The 23,937-nt window shown below is 37.4% G+C and overlaps 1 protein-coding gene across 8 annotated transcripts in view; it reads left to right on the top strand.

Annotated features, from left to right (window-relative positions):
* PHKA2 (phosphorylase kinase regulatory subunit alpha 2) overlaps positions 1–23,937 on the top strand; it is a 311,493-nt gene that overhangs the window by 245,363 nt on the left and 42,193 nt on the right. For 2 of the 8 annotated variants that reach the window (XM_070943836.1, XM_070943835.1), the window contains 5 exons: positions 2,213–2,386; positions 3,758–3,811; positions 7,249–7,449; positions 20,422–20,470; positions 22,808–22,869. In XM_070943836.1, the coding sequence (XP_070799937.1) occupies positions 2,213–2,386; positions 3,758–3,811; positions 7,249–7,449; positions 20,422–20,470; positions 22,808–22,869 (540 nt within the window). Of the gene's footprint in view, positions 1–2,212; positions 2,387–3,757; positions 3,812–7,248; positions 7,450–20,421; positions 23,152–23,937 lie in introns of those variants that run through there. The other 6 variants (XR_011600403.1, XR_011600402.1, XM_070943839.1 and 3 more) reach the window with 4 other exon arrangements.

Genomic DNA, 23,937 nt, shown 5'->3' with positions numbered 1-23,937 from the left:
CAAACCAAGTACTGAGTACATATGCATGCTTATACTTTTCAGAGGTCCAATATTGTTCTATGTACAATCCTTGTTTTATTGATTTCATCTAATATTCTAATTTTCTGAGATTGTGAATTTGGGGTTTTCATGAGCTGTAAGCCATAATCATCAAAATTATGACAAATCAAGGCTTGAACTATCTCACTTTGCATGTAATGAGTCTATCTCATATATTAGTTTCACCTTTTAAGTTGCATTACTGAAATAAATGAACTTTTGCACGATATTCTAATTTTTCAAGTTTCACCTGTATGTCATTTTAAATTCTTGGAGGAAAAGTGGACATCTAGAAAAATATGCTATGTCAAATAGGGCGGCACTAAAAGGTCCTTAGCTGAGATTTGAGATATAATGCATGTTCTAATAATGGAAACCAAACTTATTTTTTCTTTTGCCATTACAAATTCTATGAAACATTTTGAAAAATATTATTGATTTATATTGTTGCTGTTCCTCAGTGAGCTGGCTGGGGAATTCTGGGAGTTGAAATTTACACTTCTTAAAATTGCTAAGGCTGGGAAACATAAATGAGACAATATTAAGAAGTTACGATATTCATGTACCATGTTTCAAGACCCTGTCTTATATATATATATAGGCCTTATTTTTGGAAGGGATGTTATCCACTGACTCACCTCACTTGCATGCATCACCCCCAGCCTCTTTTTCGCTATCAGAAGCCTTCAGGAACTTCTTGGTCCAGCAAGGCTTTCTTCATGGTCTCTGTAGCTGATAACAGAGCTCCGGATTGATCTGGAGCTCTGATATCGACTACAGAGGCCTTCAGGATTTTACCGCCCTTGGGCCACATCCAGCCTTTGACTATTCCTGTCCAGTGTGAGGTCAATTGGAAATCAGAAATCAAACATAAATAAGCATGCTGCAGGGGGTGAGAGAAGAAGCCAAGTTGGATCCGACTCTGTGCAGTCACTGTGCACTCCTTCAGTCGGCTGGCGGTCTCAGGAAGGTGAAGAGAGAAAGTACTTTTCTACTCCTGCAAAGTGCTCATCTCTCTCCTGGAGCAGCCTGTGGAGGCAGCAGTGTTCATTAATTGAGGGCACCCAGGCTCGGCCACCCACAGCCACCTCGGTCGAAGTATGGACTTGGGCGAGTGGGGGGAACCACAATTAGGACATATTGGTTTGGCCTTTCACAACAGTTCCAGTTCCTCTTGTGACTCCTTGGGGAAATTAATTGCCCATCCCTGACCTAACAGTTAAGGTATTGGACTTAAAGAGATCATGGATCTTTTCTTAGGCACAGAAACTGACTAGGTGATTTTTTTTGCCCAACCTACCCCACATTGCTGTGGGGAAAACAGTTGAAGGGAGCATTATATATGCTGTCTTGAGTTGAACAAAGTAAAAGCAGGATATAAATCCAAAAAAATAAAGAAATAAGCCTCAGTCTTTTATTATCCTTGGTGAGGCAGACAATTTATCCTGCCCATATAAAGCAATAGATGGCTGAATAGCACAATAATCCAAAAAATGGTTTATGGAAAAAAGCATTTAAATAATTGGCTGATTCTCCATTTTTGTGCTGGCTGTCCATTTTGATAAATGCATGGTATTAAATGGGGTAACAGATAGACCTTTGAAATACAAAATAGATGTTTTGTTCTTAAATGTCACATCCCCATAACTAATTAATTTGAAGTACATGAGCTGTTTAAATATTTTAAATAAAGCATAGTTTAATTTTGCTAATTTATATATAGTTAATAAAGCTGTGTTAGCTATGAAATGTTTCAGAGGAACTTTTTCCTTACATGAGCAAAACATCAGTCACATTGGTTTTCAGGTTTCTGAATGAGACTGGGGGTGGGGAAGTTATGGTGGTTTTAATGAAATGTCCATGCCTTTTCATCTAACTAGCAGTTTCATTCGATAACTTGATGTGGCTATAAATATTAGATCTATACTGTGGATTTAGCTCCTTATTCGATGTTGTTGACAAATTGTGCAAGAAATTCTTGACAGATTTTTAAAAAGAAAGACATATGAAAAGAAAGATTGCATTAACAAGAAAATAGGCTGGGCATGCACTGAATACACAAGGACAGGAATGACTTCTACAAGCATGCATTCTTCTTTGGGGCATCAGAGTGGTGTTTCTGAGAAATTGGTGTTTATGTTGCCTTACAGGATTTATTTTGTCTTTTCTACAGAGATGCAGTAGCCCATCTTCTCCTACTAGTACGTCATCCCTAACTGGGTCAGTTGGACACTCTATTAGCTGGGGTGACCGGCAAGGGCAGTGGCTTCGCAGGAGACGGCTTGATGGTGCCATTAATAGAGTCCCTGTGGGTTTCTATCAGAAAGTGTGGAAGATCCTTCAGAAGGTAATTGGAAAAAGGCAGAAGGCTGAACAATGTTGCTTGATAATATTGCCATTTGGGCTTAATGTGCATTGTTACATTTGGAATCCAACTACTTGGTTTAAAAAACTTTAAAGCAGTCAGTGAAATCTTTAGCTAAACTTACTGAAATATTTTGAAATGTGTTTTTCAAATAGTTATGAATAAAATAAGGACACTTGACCCTTTATTTTAAAATTCAATTTTCAATATTATATATTATATATTTTCTGAAAATATTTTCAGAATATTTTTCTGCTTTTGAGGTTTTTTTAAAAAAAAATTATGGTACATCTTCCTGTGAACTAGATAGAACTCATTCAAGCCAAGCATTTGTAGATATACTAAATCACAATTTCAAACACCAGAATTACTTTGATCCATAGCACTTTCATACATTTTTAAAAAATCTTGATCATTCAAGATATATAAATTAATGTTAAATGTAGAAAGTTAAGAGTCAGAATTTTTTTTTACAATAAATGGAGGAGCGGGGACATATGGAATTGTGAAGGGTTGACACAGGCTTTAAGTTTTTTCACTATTGTCAGCCTGTTTGTGATAATTTGTTGACAGCAGTAAGCTCCTTAAAATGACAGATGTCTTAATGAGAACTTAGTGAAACAAATGAAATGATATGCATTTTTTTGTTTGACATTCAAACTTCTCAGGGTAAAATTGCATTTTTAGCAGAATTAACTGAAAATACTCCTTTTTATTCTGGTCTAAAATATTTGGTGCTTGCTAATCTTTTATAAACAGTAATCCACTAAAATAATCATGATTTTATTATTCATGCAAAAATATCCACTTCTTAATACTCTTAGTGCCATAAAGAACATGTAAAATTTGTTTGATAGATGAAGTGTGAGAGGGAGAGAGGGAGGGAGGGGGACAGAGAGAGAGAGAGAGAGAGACTGGTTTTCTCTTGCAAAACTATGCTTTTCATGGAGAATTCCAGATTCAATGCATTAGTTACATCAGATAGTAGCACTTAGCTAAATTTGATTGATTCTCTTCCCTCCCCAAAAGACTCTCTTCCCTTCTCAGTAGCACTTGGATTACAGACCACCAAAAACCCCAAGGGCTGGAGGCTAAACTAAGAAATCCAAGATTCCAGAAGAATTTATGGCAAATCTCTTTTCTTAAAAAAACTGAATTGAGATGCCCATGTAATTAGTCTGGTATGAAAATGTTTTCTTTGAAAGTTATACTAAATCAGTGTTAAATTTATTGGTGACATTAACTAATCCTAGAAAGAACTTAAACCAACCTTCATCTTAACAAATTCCTGTAATTAATTTACATACTAGTTTGTTTTATTGTTTTTATAGTAAAGCAGTGTTGTTTTTCTAGTGTCATGGACTGTCTATTGATGGGTATGTCCTTCCATCCTCAACCACAAGGGAGGTAAGAGAAACTGTTTCGTTTTATCATAGAGACAATCTGGTATACGGAAGCCTAGTATAGCATGAGGTAAAATGAGATAATGCCAAATTCTGTGTTTCCCCGAAAATAAGACCCTGCCTTATATTTTTTTGAACCCTGAAATAAGCGTTTGGCCTTATTGCCATGCGCTCAAAAGCCTGATTGGGCTTATTATCAGGGGATATCTTATTTTGGGGGAAACAGGGTACTTTTGGTGCTTGCAGTTAATAGCAGTGGTTTGCTAACATTGAAAAGTGTGTATCTCTGAATCCTACTCAGTCCATTATTTACCTATTTTGGATTAGGAGGTCAAGTGAAAAAAATAATTGGTTCAAAGCACATTGAATGCTAACAACTGTCTCTTGAAATGATAGCATGGTAATTTTTTTAAGATTAGCACTCAATATACCTAAAGAACCACATCTCTTTTTTGAATTACTGTATTCAGATGGTCCTTGATGAGAAACCAATAAATTGTGAATAAATAAATTAAAACTTAGAATCCAATCCTAGGCATATTAATTTAGATAGACTTATTCCCACAAGGTTGCTATCAGCCGGATCTTCAGCATGGGGTTCAACTTTGTTGCATGCTTGCTATCAGCTGCCATAGTAACAGGGAGGGGGGGCATGACATTTGGGTTGTGGAAGTGATCTGGTGAGGTGAAATCCCATCTGAACTGAAAGGGAGGTTTGCTCTCAAGAATTATTGCACTGCTGAGTGGAGTTATTTACACCCTGCCAAGGCCAACCGTCCTAGGACTGCAGATGGGTAAAATACCTGAAGATGAGCTTCACACAACATCATATTGGATGTTGATTGGACCCTCAGCGCTGGACCCTGGGAGGAAGGATTTGGGGAAACTTTCAGTCAATAACTTTCATGCATTTTGAATCAGATCTTGCCTTGTTTTCGCTGCTATCATTTCAAACTCACTAAAAATACCTCTCTATCTCAGTAGAGTTGGGTGTTTTCTTTCATGGGTTTTGAACGAAGGCAGTTGCAGCAATTGTTACACATAGTTATGAAGCAAATTTATTTTTCTTAAAGTTATGTCATAAAACTAAAATGTATTAACATTTTATTTTATTTAGTAAGGTATAAAAAACTTGCAGTATATTTCATCGATAATAATTTGGCATTTCCTATTTTTAGTACTGCTGTGTTTTTTGCTCTTGAAAAAAAAATTGGGTTTCTTTCCTTTGCCTGCTACTTCCTGAGGAGAAAAAAAAAAGAGGCAGGGAGGAGAATCCATTGCTAGCTGTATGCTTTGAGCAGCTCAGTTCTTGCCAAGGGTTCTTAATTATGGCTTCATGGCAAATGCTAATTTTAGCGACGAAATTTATTTGTCCAGTTTTTAGTAAGAAAAATGGAAAGTTGGTTGTTGTCTAGGGTCATAGAAGCAGTTTTCACACTAGTAAAATACAAACCATTATAACACCAAGGGTAAGGGGAAAATATAGCAGTGAGGAAGAACCTATGTATATTGTGAGGATTAAACTACACTATATGTAATGAAAATACAAAAAAGAAAAAAATTAAAGAAAAAAAGAAGATCCAGTAGTATTCATTTAGAATCAATTCAGAATTAACAATGCTTAAGTTTATGTGGAAACATTGCTTCCTCTAACCATTTTTAGAAGATAAAGGCTTTTTAAAAAAAATATACCACAGTCTGTTATCCTGAATCACTTCCTTAGTGTCAGGAAAATAAGTATCCTTCATTTTTATATTAGATTATCCATTTTGCCAAGTCCTAGGCTCAACAGAGTTCTTCATAAAATACAAATTCTGTATGTTAGGAATATAGTTTACTATCTTTTATCTTTAAATATTATATTTATTTCCAAAATGAACTTAATATGTTCTATGATTTGAAACCAAAATTAATTTATAGCTGGAAAAGGCCAATTCATATGAGTGAAAAAACTCTCAAATTTCTCACAATGCTAGTGGAGAAGGAGGAGGAGGAGGAGGAGGAGAAGAAAGAAGAAAGAAAGAAAGAAAGAAAGAAAGAAAGAAAGAAAGAAAGAAAGAAAGAAAGAAAGAAAGAAAGAAAGAAAGAAATCTGGTCCACTTCTTTTAAAAATATTTTTGAAGTGCCAAGAATTTCTAGATTAATATTATATCTGGGCATACCACTCCTGCCTTGTAAGCAGTAGACAGGACTCTGCTGAAGAAATGTCCAAGTGCAATGTCACTGTTTGCAATTTTATATGGTTTCTATAGTTTTTCTTCTGAAACTCCATTTTAACTTTTTTTTAAAAAAGGAGCGAGCAGTTCCTTGCTAGGGTTATATCTGTCTATCCTTCCTCACCCACAGATGTCTGTTGCCTGTTTCCCAAACAGAGTAGCAATGTACACAAGATACACTCCATGCTGCTTCTTTTTTTCCCCAACCAATCATGCTTTAGATGGAGCAAGAATCCACCACGCGGCAAAAGTAATTTCCAACCATTATCTACCAGGGTACTAGTTTATTTGTACACTTGCAGAAAAAGAACTAAAAACAGTGATGTGCTTTGGCATCTTTCTTGTCTTGGTAATATAAATGTGTGATGATAAATTAGGGAAGATTTGAAAATTCTGGAATCAATTTAACAGAACTTGGCAGAATTCAATTTTGTTCTATAATAGGAATCAAATCTAATAAACCTAAATGATTCCATGTGACTTTTTAACATTTTTCTGACACGAATTAGATTGCTTGGGTTTGTTTGCAATGATGAGGTGTTACCTGTCACTATTCTGACAATATTCTGACAAACTCTCAATTTATTTGATTTTGAGGTTGTTTCTCCTTTCTCCTCACTATATAAATGTAAATCACAAACTAATTTTAGTCCTCTTTTTAAATATTTTTGATTTTTTACAGAAATGCTCCAAAATAAATTTTACTGATTCATCATAGCCCTTTCCCTGGTATTTTTTTTGTATAAGAGATGTTGCAATAGAGTCACTTGGATAAGTTTTTATAGAACATATTCTAAATTAAATCCAGTTCTTAATTATCCTGAGACTGCAGGAAACTTATATATAGCACTCACACCACCTAAAGTAAGTGAAAGTTGCAACTGTATATACATCTGTGCTCTATGAATGCCAAAATTTCCCAGGTTTCTTCTCAGGAAAGATAGTGTTTGTTTCTCTTTCTGTTCACATGCAGTCCTATTCAACATGAAAAGCACCATATACTGTATATCCTTAGGCTTCTGCTATCAGTGGAATATATGCTTAGGGTATATGGGATGGAGGTGATCTATCCCTTGTCTGCTTCCTGGAATCTAAGGTACTTTCAAGTGCAGTTCTAGTATCACTGACATCATTCAAACATTATTTTAGAAGTTTCAGTGATGTCATTCTTGTCAGTCTTACTCTCTTTCTCCCTTTTTCCTACCAATATCTTATTTTCTTATAGATGACTGCTTGTGAAATTAAGTTTGCTGTCCATGTGGAATCAGTGCTGAACCATGTACCCCAGCCTGAATACAGACAGTTATTAGTGGAGGCCATCCTTGTACTGACCCTATTGTCAGAAATAGATGTGAACAGCATTGGGGGTATAATTCATGTGGATCGGATTGTGCACATAGCAAATGACCTCTTCCTTCAGGAACAGGTAGGTGTAACGGAGGATTTTCTCTTACCTAAAGAGACTTCTAAATGTGTGGGTTGTAGAATTTGGGAGGATTCTTGGGTAGGAGGTCCATAGAAGAGTCCCCATTTTTATACACCCTATTTGTTCACTGTTAATACCCATTTGCTTGCCCAATCCTGAGGGCAATCTACAGAGAGGTGACTAATTGGCAGCTACTTTTCTTGCTTGCATTCTCTCAAGCAAAGCGTTTAATTTAAAAGAACAATTGCCAAATGTCCTTAATAAGTTGAATACTTTAGAAAGGACCTGATTGTGGCAATCTTTAATATCAGCCCTTTCTTTAGAGCTACATTTGGACTCTTCATTACATCAAAAATCCCTGTAGCTTTAACAGTTTGTATGCTCTTGCTTATCTATAATGGGTTTTGTGGGAATCACCTAAGTAGAACAGGTGATGGTACAAAATATCATAGGCAAATCAGACATGCATGTTTGATTGGGATTTTTAATTTTTTTCTGGATTCTTCAGAGATAATAGAGCAAGCATCCCTGACTTCTGTGACTAGTTTATTTGTGACTGGCTTATTTTAGAGCTTCCATTTATTTATTTGTTTGTTTGGGGGTTTCCTACTTCAAAATGACAGGAAACTGCCTGGCAAGTTCGATCTTTTTTTTTTCTTTTGAATCAAGTTTTATTGATTTTTTCCCCTCACATTCACCCACATCTTTTTTTGAACAGAGTATTGGCCATTTCTTATCTTATACAATTTTTCAAGTTCAAATATATTTTACTCAATTACAATTTTTGCCAAAATCTTCCTTTTTTCCCTATTTTTTCTTTAATTCATATCTCAATATTTCTATATTTATTTATATAAACAACATCTTCATTCACTCTCAAATTCTAATTTTCCTTTTTTGTTCACATTTATTCTCTTTTATTTTTTAACAATTTCTTCTTTATCTTCATATATTCATATGTGTGTTTGGGGTTGCCTTTCTTCCATTTCCTCTTTTTTGTTATAAGCAATCTTTCTTCTCAGTCTCTTCCCTCTCCCTCTCTTCCTTCCTTCTTACTTTCTTTGCCTCTTCTCCTGCTCCTTACTACTTCCCCTTCCTTCCTCCTTCTCCTCCTTTCTTCCTCCTGACTAACCCCCTCTCCTACTCTGATTTCCCCTCCCTTCCTTCCTCCCCTCTCTTCTATCCCTCTCTCTCTTTCCCTTCTCTCCCATCTCTCTACTTCTTCTTCCATCTCTCTCTATTGCTATATAGATTTTCAATTTAATATTTTCACTATGGTGTCCAGGCAACCCCACCTTTCTTTCATTTATTAAATATCTTTCTCAAAATTATTCTTATCTTTTTAATTGTTAACAATATATATTTATAATTCACATCTTAATCATTTCTAATTGCCCTCAATCTAATTAGTTCTTATTTTAATCTTAATTCATCTTCTTTCCCTTTTTTTATTACATTTCAAATATATAGTTTAAAATATTCCAGTTTATTACAATTCCCCCAATTAAATTTATTCATATTATTACAACTTACCATTTTATAAACCTCCAACTCTGCACTTAAAAATATGACAATTCTTTCAATTTCTCAAATTTTCAATAGAGCATATTTAAAACATAAAACAAACATAAATCTTATTTCATTTACTTCATACATTAATTAATTAATGTATGAATTAATACAATTTAATTAATACAATTAAGTCACTTAATTGGTATCACTATTTTATCTTTTTTCTAACATTCATTTTATCTGTTAAATCTTACAATTCTAAATTTATTCCCCCTTTCATTTCCTTCTCCCTTTCTTCCTTTCTCCTCTTCTATTTTTTTCTTTTTCTTTTTCCTTCCTCTTCCTTTCTTTTGTGTTTTAAGATTCTGAGCTCTCCTATTCTGCCCTATATTTCCCATTATTTCTCCTCTCTCTTTCCTTTTTCTTATATTTCCATTGTTAATCCCAGTATACTTGTTTTGTATTTTAAAATAATAAAATCTTTTGTTTTGCCTTTTATTTCCCATTATTTCCCATCTCTTTTCCCTCTTTCTTGTACTTCCACTGTAAATCCCAGTGTAATCATTTTATTTAATGATTTTTATATTTTTTCTATTCAACCCTCTTTTCCTTCCTTGTTTCTTTTCCTTTTTTCTATATTCCCCATTATTAGTCCCACTGTAATCTTTAAGGTTCCCCCATTTATTATTATAACCTATTTCAATGTTTAATTTTTCATAGTCAGTCTCTTTGTCTTTTTCGTTGTCGATCTCTCTTTCCTGTTTTTCATTGGTTATTTCCTTTTCAGCTTCCATGTATTCTAGCTCAGTCTTAGATTCATCAAGTTTCGATTTTCCATGCAAGATTGTAATCATTTCCTTTATTTCCAAGCACATCATCTTCATCATTTCCTTAAGTTCCTGCGCCATTTTATTCTTTCTGGGTTGATATTGTTCCAATTTAAATCCACATTATAATCCTCCTTTTTTAATCATCAAGTCTAACTGCTTGTAGACACACAAATCCTCCTTAGTTCTCACAGCTCATCATTTTAAAAGTTCAAGGTTTTATTTATTTTTTTCTCACTGCTTCAAAGTTTTCCCTCAAAACAGAAAGTTTAATGTCATACTCTCATTTCTCCTGGAGATGTCTCTCTACAATCCACAATTCCACTCAGCCGGTTAAAAAATATCCATTTTGTTTGTAATTCAAAAAGGAGAAAAGGAAAGTTTTCCCACTTCTTCTTTAACTTTTATATCCAACCAATCTGTTTATAATCTAATCCAAATCTGAAAAGTCCAAATTCCAACTTAACATTTTCATTCATATTCAACTTTCAATCTTTAGTCGGGCTCTCCTATAGAGCACTTGTTACTTCCGTATTTTTTTCTCTATCAGTTGTCTCCCCTCGTCGCTATTTAGCCACTATTTCCACGCAAGGGTAATTCTAAAATTTTCCAATTTTTCTTTTATTACCTGTGAGTTGGCCAATCACTCACCCAGTTCCAGTACTCTGTCCAAATCTTCATTCCTGCACAACACTTATTTCGGATGCTCCGGCTTCATGGCAATTTGTGCTGATCGCTGCCCCCCATCGCCAGATCGAAGAGTTTTCTCAGGCTTTCCAAGGAACTTCCCTGTTCCTCTGTAGCTACCAAGCTGCCTCTCCTTCTTCACTATCCCTACAGGACAGATCCAGTCTGAAGACCTCCTGGTGACAGTTCGTCTGGCTGGGTTTCACCAGGCTCATCGGAGCCTGGTATTTCCCCAACCAGTCACGCCACTCGCTTCCGGAAACTCCTCAAGTTCAATCTTGAATAAGCTTTTTCGGCTGCAGAATTAAGTCTCGGGGACTGTTTATGCTCCCAGTATCACAGATTCCCCATTTCTCATATGCAGCAAAAAAATGGATTTAATTTTTCATTTAGCTTTTATTCAGTTAAATTATTCTTGCATTCTGGTTCTATGACCATATTTTTAGTCCATTCACCATTGACCAGGGGTGAAATGCTCCTGGTTGGGACTGGATCGCCCGATCCGGTAGCGATGGTGGCGGGTGGTTTGGAGAACCGGTAGCAAAAATCCCTGCCCCCCCCCCCCATGCCCAGCTGAGCTGCACAATCATCAGAGGCTTTTTATTTTATTTTTTAAAGCATTTTTTCTACAACTTCTTCAGCTGAAAAAAATGCTTTTAAAAGTTAAAAAAAAAAAGCCCTGATGATCGGCCGAAGAGGTTGTAGAAAAAATGTTTTTAAAAGAAAAAAAAGCCTCTGACAATCAGGCAACTCTGCTGGGATCAATAGAGGCTTTTAAAAGCATTGTTTTTTACAACCTCTTCGGCTGTATCCGTACCACTACCACCACCAAGCCATGCCCACAGAACCGGTAGTAACAAATTTTACATTTCACCACTGCCATTGAGTATTGAAAAAATACATCCCTCTCTTAAACAGATCATTGTAATAATTTCTGTTTATACTTTCCCAAAATAAATTTGTTTTTGTCATCTGTAAACCCTGTTTGAATTCTCTTTCTGTAGTAATTGTAGTTATGGATTGTGGCTTAATTTCTTGGCTTTTTCCTTCTATGGATGTGATTTCTGAAAAAGAATAACAAAACCTCTGTATGCAGATGTATTCCTTTATTCCAGATTTATTATTAAGCCTGAGTTTCACTTACTTGTATTATAATAAAATAATCGAATAATACATGAATTTCTTATCAATCATATTCTATTCTCTTTGTTATTCCATCTGCTCTACACTAGATTTTTTTTAATGATCTTGTAATCCTTTAATTTGAGATAGAGTCAGGTGACTGAATGGAGCTTGAGCATTTACTGGCCGGATGCTCTTCCTGATGCCTGTGTGGAGTGTGCAGCAGATACTTTCTCTTTGTGCCCTGAAAGAGAAATATCTGCAGCTGCCTAGGATTGAACCCTCAACCTTCCAAGTGGGAGGCAATCATCTTCACCACTTGGCCACCATGCTGCTCTCTGCTCCACACTAGATTATCAATTTAATTTAAAAATTAAAATTAAAAATCACTGTTTAAATACTGGGCAGTGGAATTGCCACTCTACCATGCAAACTCATGACCAACTAGTTGCAAAAAAAGGCAAAGCAGGGGTGGCCATTTTAGTCAAAAACCTTGTACGTGCCTAGTACTGACCAGTGGGATAAATATAGTTAAGGAAGGAGGGCAACTATCTTGGATAGTGCAGGTATAAAGCCCCCTTTATTGAATATGCAAGTAGGAGTGAGTCTTACATCAGCCTTCATTCATTGGTTCATTTTCCCACTGGTGGGAAAATGAACAAGCATCAGTGGCTGACAGGCTGGATAGCTCCTGGTAAAAGGAGCTGCAGCGTCAGGCAGTCCTCAGTTCGTAGTTATTTGTTGTTGTTCCCTGTTGCCTGCAATAAACGGTTGTTTTACTTCACTACGATCATCCTGCCTCTCCTTTCGTGTCCGGACTTAACACTGGCGACGAAGGTGGGATACTGAGAGAGATCAAAGGACGGATCACCCTCATGGCATCCACGGCCATCTCTGCAGAAACCTCAGGACTGCATTGGCCATTGCACAATGACCACATACAATCCATCAGCACATTTCGACCCCACCACCGAAGAATGGTCTTCATACATGGTCAGATTTCGGATGTTCATGGAATGCAAGAATCTACAAGGTTTGTCGGATCTCAAGAAAAGGGCCCTTTTCTTGAGCTACTGCGGACCACGAATCTACAAGATGGCGAAGTCCCTGGCAGCACCCACAGATGTTGAAACCATCAAATGGTGAACGCTGCAGGACATCCTCAAGGACCATTATGCACCATCAGCCTCCCCACTAGCCTGCCGACATGGGTTTTACCACAGAGACCAACAGGTGGGTGAGACAATAAATGAATTTGTTGCGAGTTTGCGAGAGCTCGCAGCAGAATGTGAATTTATAAAACTGGAGGAAATGATGCGCAATAGACGTGTCCTGGGACTGAGGGACTTTAACTTACAAAAAAGATGGCCAGGAGAAACATCCGCTTCAAAGAAGCCCTTGAAGAAGCCTGAGCGGCCGAGACATCGGATAAATCTGCCTCCATTTGGAAGGCAAGCAGTGTCATTTCTTCAAGGGGGGGGGGAAATGCTGGGCTATCAAGAGGCTACAGATAGGGATGAGAGTTCCGAAGAGGATGAGGTTATCCACTGAATACGGTCGGAATGGAAGGATGGCATGGCAGAAGCAGGGCAAAGATTCCAGAACTGTGCTGGATGCAGAGGGAACCATCCCAGGGCGGCTTGTAGATTCAAAGAAACTATTTGCCACTGATGTGATCACAAGGGATTCATAGCTGAAGCTTGCCGAGACAGACAGCCAGTGAACCACCAACAGAGGCAAAACACAGCTCAGCCACCATGACGTGACCAACAGCTGGGATTCCAGAAGGTGCCATTTTCAAAATACAAGCAGCGTGAAGACCGGCGGGCTGAAGCGTGAGAAATTCATCAGACAGCAGTAGGGCACTTCGATGCATATAAGTCCAGAAAATTTCACATCACCGTGAAAATAGAGGGAACCCCATGCAACATGGAGGTGGACACGGGTTCCTATATGTCCATTGTGTCCTGGACTACAATCAAGAAAGTGATCCCGGGAATTACCAGGCAGAAATTAAAGCCACAAAAAACACTGCTGAAGGACTACCAAGGGAAACACATACCAGTGATCGGGAGCGAACTCTTTGAAATAAGCTTCAAGAAATTCAAGGAACCCCTACAACTCACAATAGTGGACAAAGACTGTTGCCTGCAATAAACGGTTGTTTTACTTCACTATGATTGTCCTGCCTCTTTTTTCATGTCCGGACTTAACACCCTTGTTATTTATTCCTTGCTAATGCTTTCAAGAGATCTGGTCACTTGGGAGAGTGTATACACTAGTGGCTGAATCACAGGGAAAGGATGGAAAGGATATATTTTAATGACTGAAATGCAAAGAGACTCTTATAGGATTTAGGACTAGTGCTGCTAGTGGCAATGGAGAAACGGGGCACATACTGTAAGCCTTGTTAGGATATGGTTTGAGCCTAACAAGTTATCCAGGCAATATATGTGTTCTGTGACTTTAAAGTTTTCCTGCTGATTCATTGTACTCATTCCTGCTCAATTACAGCATTGAGTCATGCTGTAATTAGTTGTGAACGTATTTAAGAAAGGTACTATAACGTATTCAGTTGATGATAAGCTACCATTGTGTGTAGAGTTGCAACCATTGTGCTATCATCGGTTGGATGGATCTGCTACCATCGTGGTTTGTGAACCAGAGTGAGTTTGTTATTCTAACCAACTACTGTTTGTGTGGTAAGAAGATATCTGTATCACTGGACTGATTTAACTGGCAAAGACTTGGATTTGTTTAAAGACTATGAGATTGTTTTTTTCACTATAAAGTAAACTTTTGATAAACCAGTTTGCACATCTCTTATTCATTGCTCTCAGCAACGTTTCTCTGTGCTCTACACTCTGTTGGTTGGTAACACAACAACAATATCCTTAACATTGGTTATGAGCCCAGAGCCAACCAGAACTAACTAGGATTGTTAAGAGTTAAACTGAGAGTTAATGTGAATAGTATAAACTGGGTTTGTGATATACAATCCAAGTGAAGATGGCACTAGAACAAGCAGCAAATTTTTCCATGATAACCCGGCTGGATGGAACAAACTATGTATCCTGGTCTACAAAATGTAATCTACTTTTGCGTAGAGAAGGACTGTGGGACATAGTTAATAATCCACCAGATGTAACAGCATGGGATCCTGCTGATGAGGAAGATGCGAAGATATTAGCCAAGTTTAACAGAGACAATGAACGAGCTCTTTGCATTATTGGACTAACACTGGGTGACCAGCAGCTTGTCCATATTCGTGGTGAAGAGTCTGCTGCTAGGTGTTGGACCAAGTTGAAGAGACTATATGTTCGTGACTCTGTGGGTGCTCATATTTATCTCACACGGAGATTATTTAAACAACATCTTCTTAAAGGTGGAGATATGATGGCTCATTTGGAATCCATGACCAGAATTTTCCAGGAGCTGCATGAAAAGGAACTTGTTTTCTTAGAACTACAACAAGTTTATATAATTCTTTCTTCTTTGGACGATAGTTATGACGACTATGTTTCTTCGTTAGAGGTTTTATCCAGAGATGAACTGACATTGGCTGGCATAACTGGTAGGTTATTGGAAGAATCCAAAAGAAGACAAGAAAGGGATCAGTTGAGAGTGCAACAACCAAAAGAAGAAAAAATGTATTCAACTGCCTATTTTGTAAAACGTTGTTTTGCTTGTGGGGCTAAAGGGCATATAGCTAAGTATCGTAAGAATAAGAAAATGTCTGTTAGGGACAATACTAGACCCAAGAAGGGGTCTAGTAATTTAGCTATATCCAGTTCAACTACTGATGTTAACCAGGATTGTTGGGTTGTTGACAGTGGTGCTTCTCAATCTATTTCTAGAAATAGAAATTTTTTTGTTAAAATGGAAAAGAGTAACCAACATGTTAAACTAGCAAATGGCTGGAAGGTTAAGGTAGCTGGAGAGGGTGTTGCTCATTGGTCATTTAGTAATGAATCATTGCCTATGTTATATATTCCTGGGTTAAAATTCAATTTCTTATCTGTTAAATCATTATTGCAATTTGTGTTTACAGTAACATTTAAAAACAATAAGTGTTTTATTGAGAAAGATGGCAAGGTTGTTACTGCAAGTTTAGAAAATGATTTATTTATTTTAAGGGATAACCCAGTATTGGTGGCTAAGTCTAAGTCTGTTTATAAGAATGTTAAACCACATGATGAATGTATTCATCTGTTACACCAGAGACTTGGGCATTTAAATTTCAGGACGTTAAAGAAAACAGTTCAGTTATCTGAAGGGATAAAACTACAAGCATGTAGTAAATATCTGAATTGTAATGCCTGTAGTCAGCAAAAAAGTAGGGCAACACCAGCAAACTGTTAATGGTTTTAAAACCAAAAAGCCATTAGAGGTAGTGTTTGTAGACCTAATTGGACCCAAAAAACCCAGCATAGGAGGTGCCTGCTATATTCTAAGCATAGTAAACCAGTATTCAAGATACGGATTCTGTTATCTTATGAAAACAAAAAGTGAAACATTCAGCATATTAACAACTGGCTACGTTTTGTGGAAAGGAAACAGAAATTTAAGGTTAAATGCTTAGTGACTGATAATGGTACAGAATTTACCAACCAAAGGTTGGAAAAGTTTTTGTAGGATGCAGGGATCCAGCATAAACGGTCTGCTCCGTACAGACCACAACTCAATTCGTATATCGAGAGAAGAGGCCAAATATTACAAGCCATGACTAGAACTATTTTGGCAGATTCTGGTTTGCCTGAAAATTTATGGGGTGAGGCTGTTATGTGTGCTAACCGTGTGTTAAACAACGTGGTTCATTCCTCTACGGGTGAAATACCATTCACCTTATGGGATGGGAGGAAACTAAATCTTAGTTACTTACACACATTTGGAGCCCCAGTTTAGGTACATATTCCATCTAGTTTAAGGAGAAAGGATCAACAGAGAGCCAGAAAAATGTTTTTCGTTGGCTATGAATCAAATCATAGGTCTTTTAGATTTTGGGCACAGGGAACTACTAGTGTTTACTGTAGTGCAAGTGCTAAATTTCTAGAGCACAAAGGATGGGATAAACTAGAGCGTGCAGATTATAGACATGATAATAATACTGTTAGTATAGAGCATCATATTCCTGATGATATTTCTGAGGATTTAGATGATGTAAAATCCTCTATCAAGGATGAAGAACAGGAAGTAGGTTTACAGGAGGTAGTTTTAGGGGAGGAGTCAGATGAACCATCTGCGGTAAGTCCTGTATTACCTAGGAGATCTACTAGGGAAAGGCATCCACCTGATCGATATAAAGCAACCGTAGTTTGCCAGGTTAACATAGAACCTTCAAGTTATGAGGATATCAAGCTTTATCCTGAAAAGGAGAGAATCCTTGGAAGGAGGCAATGAGTAAGGAAATTAATTCTTTAACTAAGGTGTTTACGAAACTGTGAAATTGCCACCTGGTGAAAAATTAATAGGTTGTAGATGGATTTATAAAATTAAGAAAAGCATAGATGGGACAGTAACCCATAAAGCTTGCCTTGTAGCTCAAGGTTTTTCTCAGGCCAAAAAAGATTTTGATGAGGTTTTTGCTCCTAGTTTATGTGCTAGTACTTTAAGAACAATGCTAGTGTGGGCGGCTAAGTATAAATATAGTATTAACCATATAGATGTAGAGACAGCATACTTACATGCTCCATTGAGACACACCATCTATATGAGGAAGCTTTTAGGAGTTGAAACACAAAACCACACTGATTGTTGGAAGTTAAATAAAAGCTTTTATGGTTTGAGACAATCAGGGTTTGAGTGGAACCAATGTATAGTTAAAGAGCTAAATAAGATCGGTTTTCATGAAGGTGTAGTGGATAAGTGTCTCTTTAAAAGAGAAAATAATAATGGGTTAGTATCATTTTTTTTATTGTTTACAGATGATATAGCCATAATAATTAAAACTGACAAGGAAGCCATAGATATTGTTAAACAGTTACAAACCAAATTTAAGATCAGAAATTTAGGAAATATTAGGCGTTATTTGGGTCTAGGTATCAATCAAACAGCTAGAGGTTATAAAATATCTCAGTCTAGCAAAATAAGCCAAATGTTGAAACATTATGGCATGGAGCTATATAAGCCAGCTAAAACGCCTATGGCATAGGATTTTCAACAAGGAGAAATCCAAAGTCCTAAATTTAGTAAGGAGATCTATCAGTCTCTTATAGGTAATCTATCTTATATAAGCAATTGGTCGAGACCTGATATTTCATTTGGAGTAAACCAATTAGCGAGATATAATGCAGAGCCAACTGATAGGCATTGGCAGGCCGCAAAGCGTATATTAAGATATCTGAAAATGACGATGCATTATGCATTGTATCTAGAACCTAACAATGATTTAGTATTGAGCGCATATGCTGATGCCAGTTTTGCTACTGATTTGACCACCAGAAAGTCCACATCGGGTATAGCTATCATGTTTGATAGCTGGAAATCGTTTGATTGGACAATTGTTTGATTGGCTGGAAATCAATTCATCAAAAACATATTAGTCTATCTACTATGGAGGCAGAATTCTCATGTTTATCACTAGTTTGTACTGATCTGATTTATTACAAACAACTAATGATGGATATTGGTTTAAAGATGGATTATCCAATTGTAATACATGAGGACAACCGAGCTGCTATAAAAATGGCAACAAATTTAGCAGTTAAAACTAGATCTAAGTATACTGACATTTGGTATCTGAATGTTCGAAAGTGTATCCAAAGCAACATGGTTAAGTTGGAATATTGTATGTCGGAAGACAATATTGCTGATAATTTTACCAAAGCGCAAGGTGCTATCAAACATAAAACGTGTTGTGAAAACTATGGATTAAGAATCTAAACTGTATATATTGACCTGCCCAAAGGGGAGAATGTTAGGATATGGTTTGAGCCTAACAAGTTGTCCAGGCAATATATGTGTTCTGTGACTTTAATATGAATATGTATTGTGTGACTTTAAAGTTTTCCTGCTGATTCATTGTAATGCTGAGTCATGCTGTAATTAGTTGTGAACGTATTTAAGAAAGGTACTGTAACGTATTCAGTTGATGATAAGCTACCATTGTGTGTGGAGTTGCAACCATTGTGCTATCATCAGTTGGATGGATCTGCTACCATCGTGGTTTGTGAACCAGAGTGAGTTTGTTATTCTAACCAACTACTGTTTGTGTGGTAAGAAGATATCTGTATCACTGGACTGATTTAACTAACAAAGACTTGGATTTGTTTAAAGACTATGAAATTGTTTTTTCACTATAAAGTAAACTTTTGATAAACCAGTTTGCACATCTCTTATTCATTACTCTCAGCAATGTTTCTCTGTGCTCTACACTCTGCTGGTTGGTAACACAACAACAATATCCTTAACAAGCCTTCTCTTTATTTTCTCCTGCCTGCCTGCAATTAACACAGCCTGTAGGTATAGCTGGCTGATACAATTTGCCTAGAGGTTAAGAGGACTCTCTATATCCTTGTGGTTTGCTGAGTAATTCCCTGCTGCAGCATTCTCTTTTGCTATTTTAAAATCATGACTCACTTTTTCCCTTGCAGTGGCTTCCAGCACTTGAGCAAACTCATATTGACTTTGATTGACACCACTCCCAATTGACAACATATTGTTGAATTGGAGGGAAAGTATGACTGACAGTCATACAATAAAACTACATGCATACAGGTCTCAGCAGCTCATTCAAGATTGAGGAGCAGCCCCTTTTGGAAATTAAAGCTGATGAACTCCTATTCTGAAAAATAATGCTTTAGGTTATTTGACCATTCTTTAAATGAGGATTGTTTTGTGTTTATATACCTGGTTAATGGCAAGAGGTTCCTCAAAGAGGATAATTATGACAAAATAGTATTACAGATTAAAAAGGATTTGGATATTTGGAAAAATTTGCAGATATCATTATTGGGAAGGATTGCCACCATCAAAATGAATATTCTACCAAAACTGCTATTCTTTTTCCAGGTTATACCAATAAAATTGGAAAAAAAGTTCTTTGAAACATTAAACAAAATAATTACCAAATTTGTATGGCGGGGAAAGCGACCAAGAATCAAATTTAAATTTTTACAGGATACAAAAGACAGAGGGGGAGTAGCACTCCCAGAATGGAATTATATTATCAAGCTGCTGGCATAACATGGTTAAAGGAATGGACAGAACTAAGGAATATGAGAATATTAGCGATAGAAGGCTATGATATACAAGTAGGATGGCACTCTTGCCTCCGGGATGAAAATAAAATACATAGTTACTTTAAGAGACATATAATAAGAAATGCATTATTACAAATTTGGTTGAAAATTAAAAAACAACACTATACAAAAATACCAATTTGGCTTTCACCAACAGAAATATTAAAACAGCCAAATTTAACAGAATGAAATAAAATAATTAGATACAAAGACCTAATAGACCAACAAGGAAAACTGAAATCAAAACAAGAACTGGAAACGGATTTGAACAGAGATATAGATTGGTGGATATATATACAAATCCAATCCAAACATAAAGAAGACACAAAAACATATGAAATACAAAGAGAACATCACGAATTAGATAAAATTATATTAGGGACAGATGAAAAACTAATTAGCAAGATATACAAATTTTTACTAAATTATAAAATGGAAGAAGAGATAGTGAAAGATTCAATGATTAAATGGGATTAAATGATGAACTCCTATTCTGAAAAATAATGCTTTAGGTTATTTGATCATTCTTTAAGTGAGGATTGTTTTGTGTTTATATACCTCTTTCTCTTTACTTTTTTCTCCAGAAATCCCTCGGAGCAGCTTATGGCTTCTTGGAACAAGATGCAGGCACAGGTATCTGCTACTTTTTCTATGACAGTGCTCCAAGTGGTGCTTATGGAACCATGACTTATCTAACAAAAGCAGTAGCTAGTTATCTCCATGAATTTCTTCCAAGCACAGGCTGCCTAATGCAGTAAACTATCCAAAATACAAGCATTCATTCTTAAAGGATTTTTCCTATAATCATAATTTTTGAGGCCTCGGTGGCTAGGACTTCTGGAAGTTGAGTCCCACTACATCTGGAGACTGCTGGGAAAGGCTGCCCTGTAGCCCCTCATGCTACCTCAACTTTACCTGCAACATTTTACCATTAACATAAGGCCTCAGCCTGGGAGCAAGATCAAAGGCACAATTCTGTGCTGCTCTCCTGCAGAGCATTGTCTGGATCATTTTGGACTCAGGTACCTGCAATTAATCATTGTCTTATTGGTGCAGGGCCGGAAAAAGCTAAGTTTAATTTCAAGGAAGAGAAGTAGCTTTCTAGTGTGCACATATGCAGACACATACACACCTGCTTCAGATTTTGAATTTTGTATTGTTGATTAAATTTAAGCATATCAATGTTAGATTATAACTGTGATCAGCACTTCATTTGTCATAATAAAATGAGTCCTATTTTGCATTTATGAAGAGGAGGATCACTATTAAAGCTAGCATGAATATAAACTGAAATTAATGGGAAATATTTCAAGGAGAGGAGTAGTATAAAGGTGGAAATGGGTTTTTAGCAATTTGAGAGTACTAAAGCAGGGTAGTCTAAAAAATAATGCAGTGAAAAAGGAATTATTTCTAGCCAGCAAACCAATGGGTAGAACATCTGCCCCCATCTGATCACTGGCTGAACAGCTAATTTAATTTAATTTAATTTAATTTCCAATTTATATACCGCCCTTCTCCCTGAGGACTCAGGGCGGTGTACAGCCAAAATAAAAAACATAGAATACAAATATTAAAACATTTAAAAATATATATAAATTTTAGCCCGAAAGTTAAGAATCACAAACTAATTAAAAGAATTTAAAAATTTCTTCTAAGCCAACCCGGCTTGCTGAAAAAGATAGGTTTTCAGGGAACAACGGAAGGCATTGAGGTCATGGATTCTTCTTATCTCCGGGGGCAACTGATTCCAGAGGGTGGGAGCCCCCACAGAGAAGGCCCTCCCCATGGGGGCCACCAGCCTACATTGTTTGGCTGATGGCACCCTGAGGAGGCCCTCTCTGTGGGAGCGCACGGGTCGATGGGAGGTCATCGGTAGCAGCAGGCGGTCTCGGAGATAGCTAGGCCCTATACCATGGAGCGCTTTAAAGGTGATAACCAACACCTTGAAGCGCACCCGGAAGACCACCGGGAGCCAGTGCAGCTCACGCAGGAGCGGTGTTACATGGGAGCGCCATGTTGCTCCCATCACTACCCGCGCTGCTGCATTCTGGACCAGCTGGAGCCTCCGGGTGCTCTTCAAGGGGAGCCCCATGTAGAGAGCGTTGCAGTAGTCAAGGCGAGAGGTGACGAGGGCGTGAGTGACTGTGCACAAGGAATCCCGATCAAGAAAGGGCCGCAACTGGCGAATCAGGTGAACCTGATAAAAGGTCCCCCTGGTAACAGCCGTCAGATGTTCCTCCAAAGACAGCTGCCTATCCAGGAGGACTCCCAGATTGCGAGCCCTTTCAGTGGGGGCCAAAGACTCGCCCCCAATAGTCAGCGATGGAGTCAACTGACTATATCGGGATTCCGGGAGCCACAGCCACTCAGTCTTGGAAGGGTTGAGCCTGAGCCTGTTCCTCCCGATCCAGATCCGCACAGCCTCCAGGCACTGGGACACCACTTCAAGGGCATCGTTGGGGTGGCCTGGGGTGGAGATGTACAGCTGGGTGTCATCAGCGTACTGGTGGTATCTCACCCCAAAGCCACGGATGATCTCGCCCAGCGGCTTCACATAAATGTTGAACAGAAGGGGTGAGAGGACCGATCCCTGTGGCACTCCACAGATGAGAGGCCTCGAGGTCGACCTCTGCCCCCCTGCCAACACAAACTGTATGTAATGTATGCTTTAAGATGTATTGGTTACTAAAGTTTACTGGCAAACCATGAGTTCTAGTCCTGCATTAGGCACGAACCCAACTGGGTGACTTTGGGCTGTTCACTCACTCTCAGCCCTAGAAAGGAGGCAATGGCAAACTACTTCTGAAAATCTTAAAGAGAGAGAGACAGAGGAGCTTTCTGGGAATGTTTGGCTAATTCTACTGATTGTTCACATATTGTAAACTGGGAGGACAACTAGTGATTGAAATGCTATGTTTTCAATATTTTACATGGAGGGAGATCTTAAAGATGGTTGAAATTATTCCTCAGATAGCTTCCATGTATCTGTAGGAAGATTTCAGAATAAGCATCAGAAAAGTCCTTGCCACTTGGTAAGTAGCATATGATGTAAAAGTCACAGCAGGAAATTGTTACAAGCATGGACAGGTCTTTTATACAGAAAATAAAGTCCAGCAACTAAATTACTGCTATATATAATGTTTATTTAACTATTAAGTGTTGCCAAATACGTTTGCCTGTTCCTGCTGTCCAAAACAATATTTGGATCAGTCATTTTTTCAGGATCTTTGTACATTTCCCACCATTGTGGGACTTTTAAAATTCTGTATATAATAATAGCAAAGAAAAATGTCAAATGAACTAAGGTACAGCTGTTTAACATACCAATTAGTAATTGTTAGTAATAAGAAATTACTTGTATTATTATTTACAAGAAATTACTTGTACTACCACTATTAGCTAAAGTACTAGGAACATGTTACAATAACTGCACTATTAGTTGTGTATTTTTAAATAGTGTCTCATGTAATAAAGTTACACTTTAAAGCAAGCTGGTATAAGCAACATTTAGAGTGCTATTCATAATTCAGAATGAAATGTTTTGCTATTTTTATTTATGTTGAAGTTGTAAACAAAACTGAAGCCAACTGAATGGAAACCACTGGCATTGTTTTCAAGTTCAATCAGAATACAGCTGGAAGGGACCTTGGAGGTCTTCTAGTCCAACCCCGTTATACCATTTCGGATAAGTGGTTGGCCAGTGTTTTCTTAAAGGCATCCAGTGATGAAGCACTTACAACTTCTGAAGGCAAATTGTTCCACTGGTTAATTGTCCTCACTGTTAGGAAGTTTCTCCTTATCCCAGGTTGTTCTCTCCTTGATTAGTTTCCATCAATTGTTTCTTTTCCTGCCTTCTGGTGCTTTGGAAAATAAGTTGACCTGCTCTTCTTTGTGGCAACCCCTCAAATGCTGGAATACTGTTATCATGTTAACCCTAGTCCTTTCTTTCTCTAGACTGGCCATACCCAATTCCTGTAACTGTTTTCCATAGGTTTTTTTCTCCAGGCCCTTAATCATTTTAGTTGCTTAGTTGCTCTTCTTTGCACTTTTTCCAAAGTCTCAACATCTTTTTTGTAATATGGTGACCAAAACTGGATACA

This window comes from Pituophis catenifer, unplaced genomic scaffold, assembly GCF_029215685.1.
Source record: "Pituophis catenifer annectens isolate HBS135680 unplaced genomic scaffold, rPitCat1.0.hap2 SCAF_4, whole genome shotgun sequence".
In the NCBI taxonomy this organism is placed as follows: Eukaryota; Metazoa; Chordata; class Lepidosauria; order Squamata; family Colubridae; genus Pituophis; species Pituophis catenifer.
The sequence above is the reverse complement of the archived record's forward strand: the minus strand, read 5'-3'. Positions and strand labels throughout refer to the sequence as shown.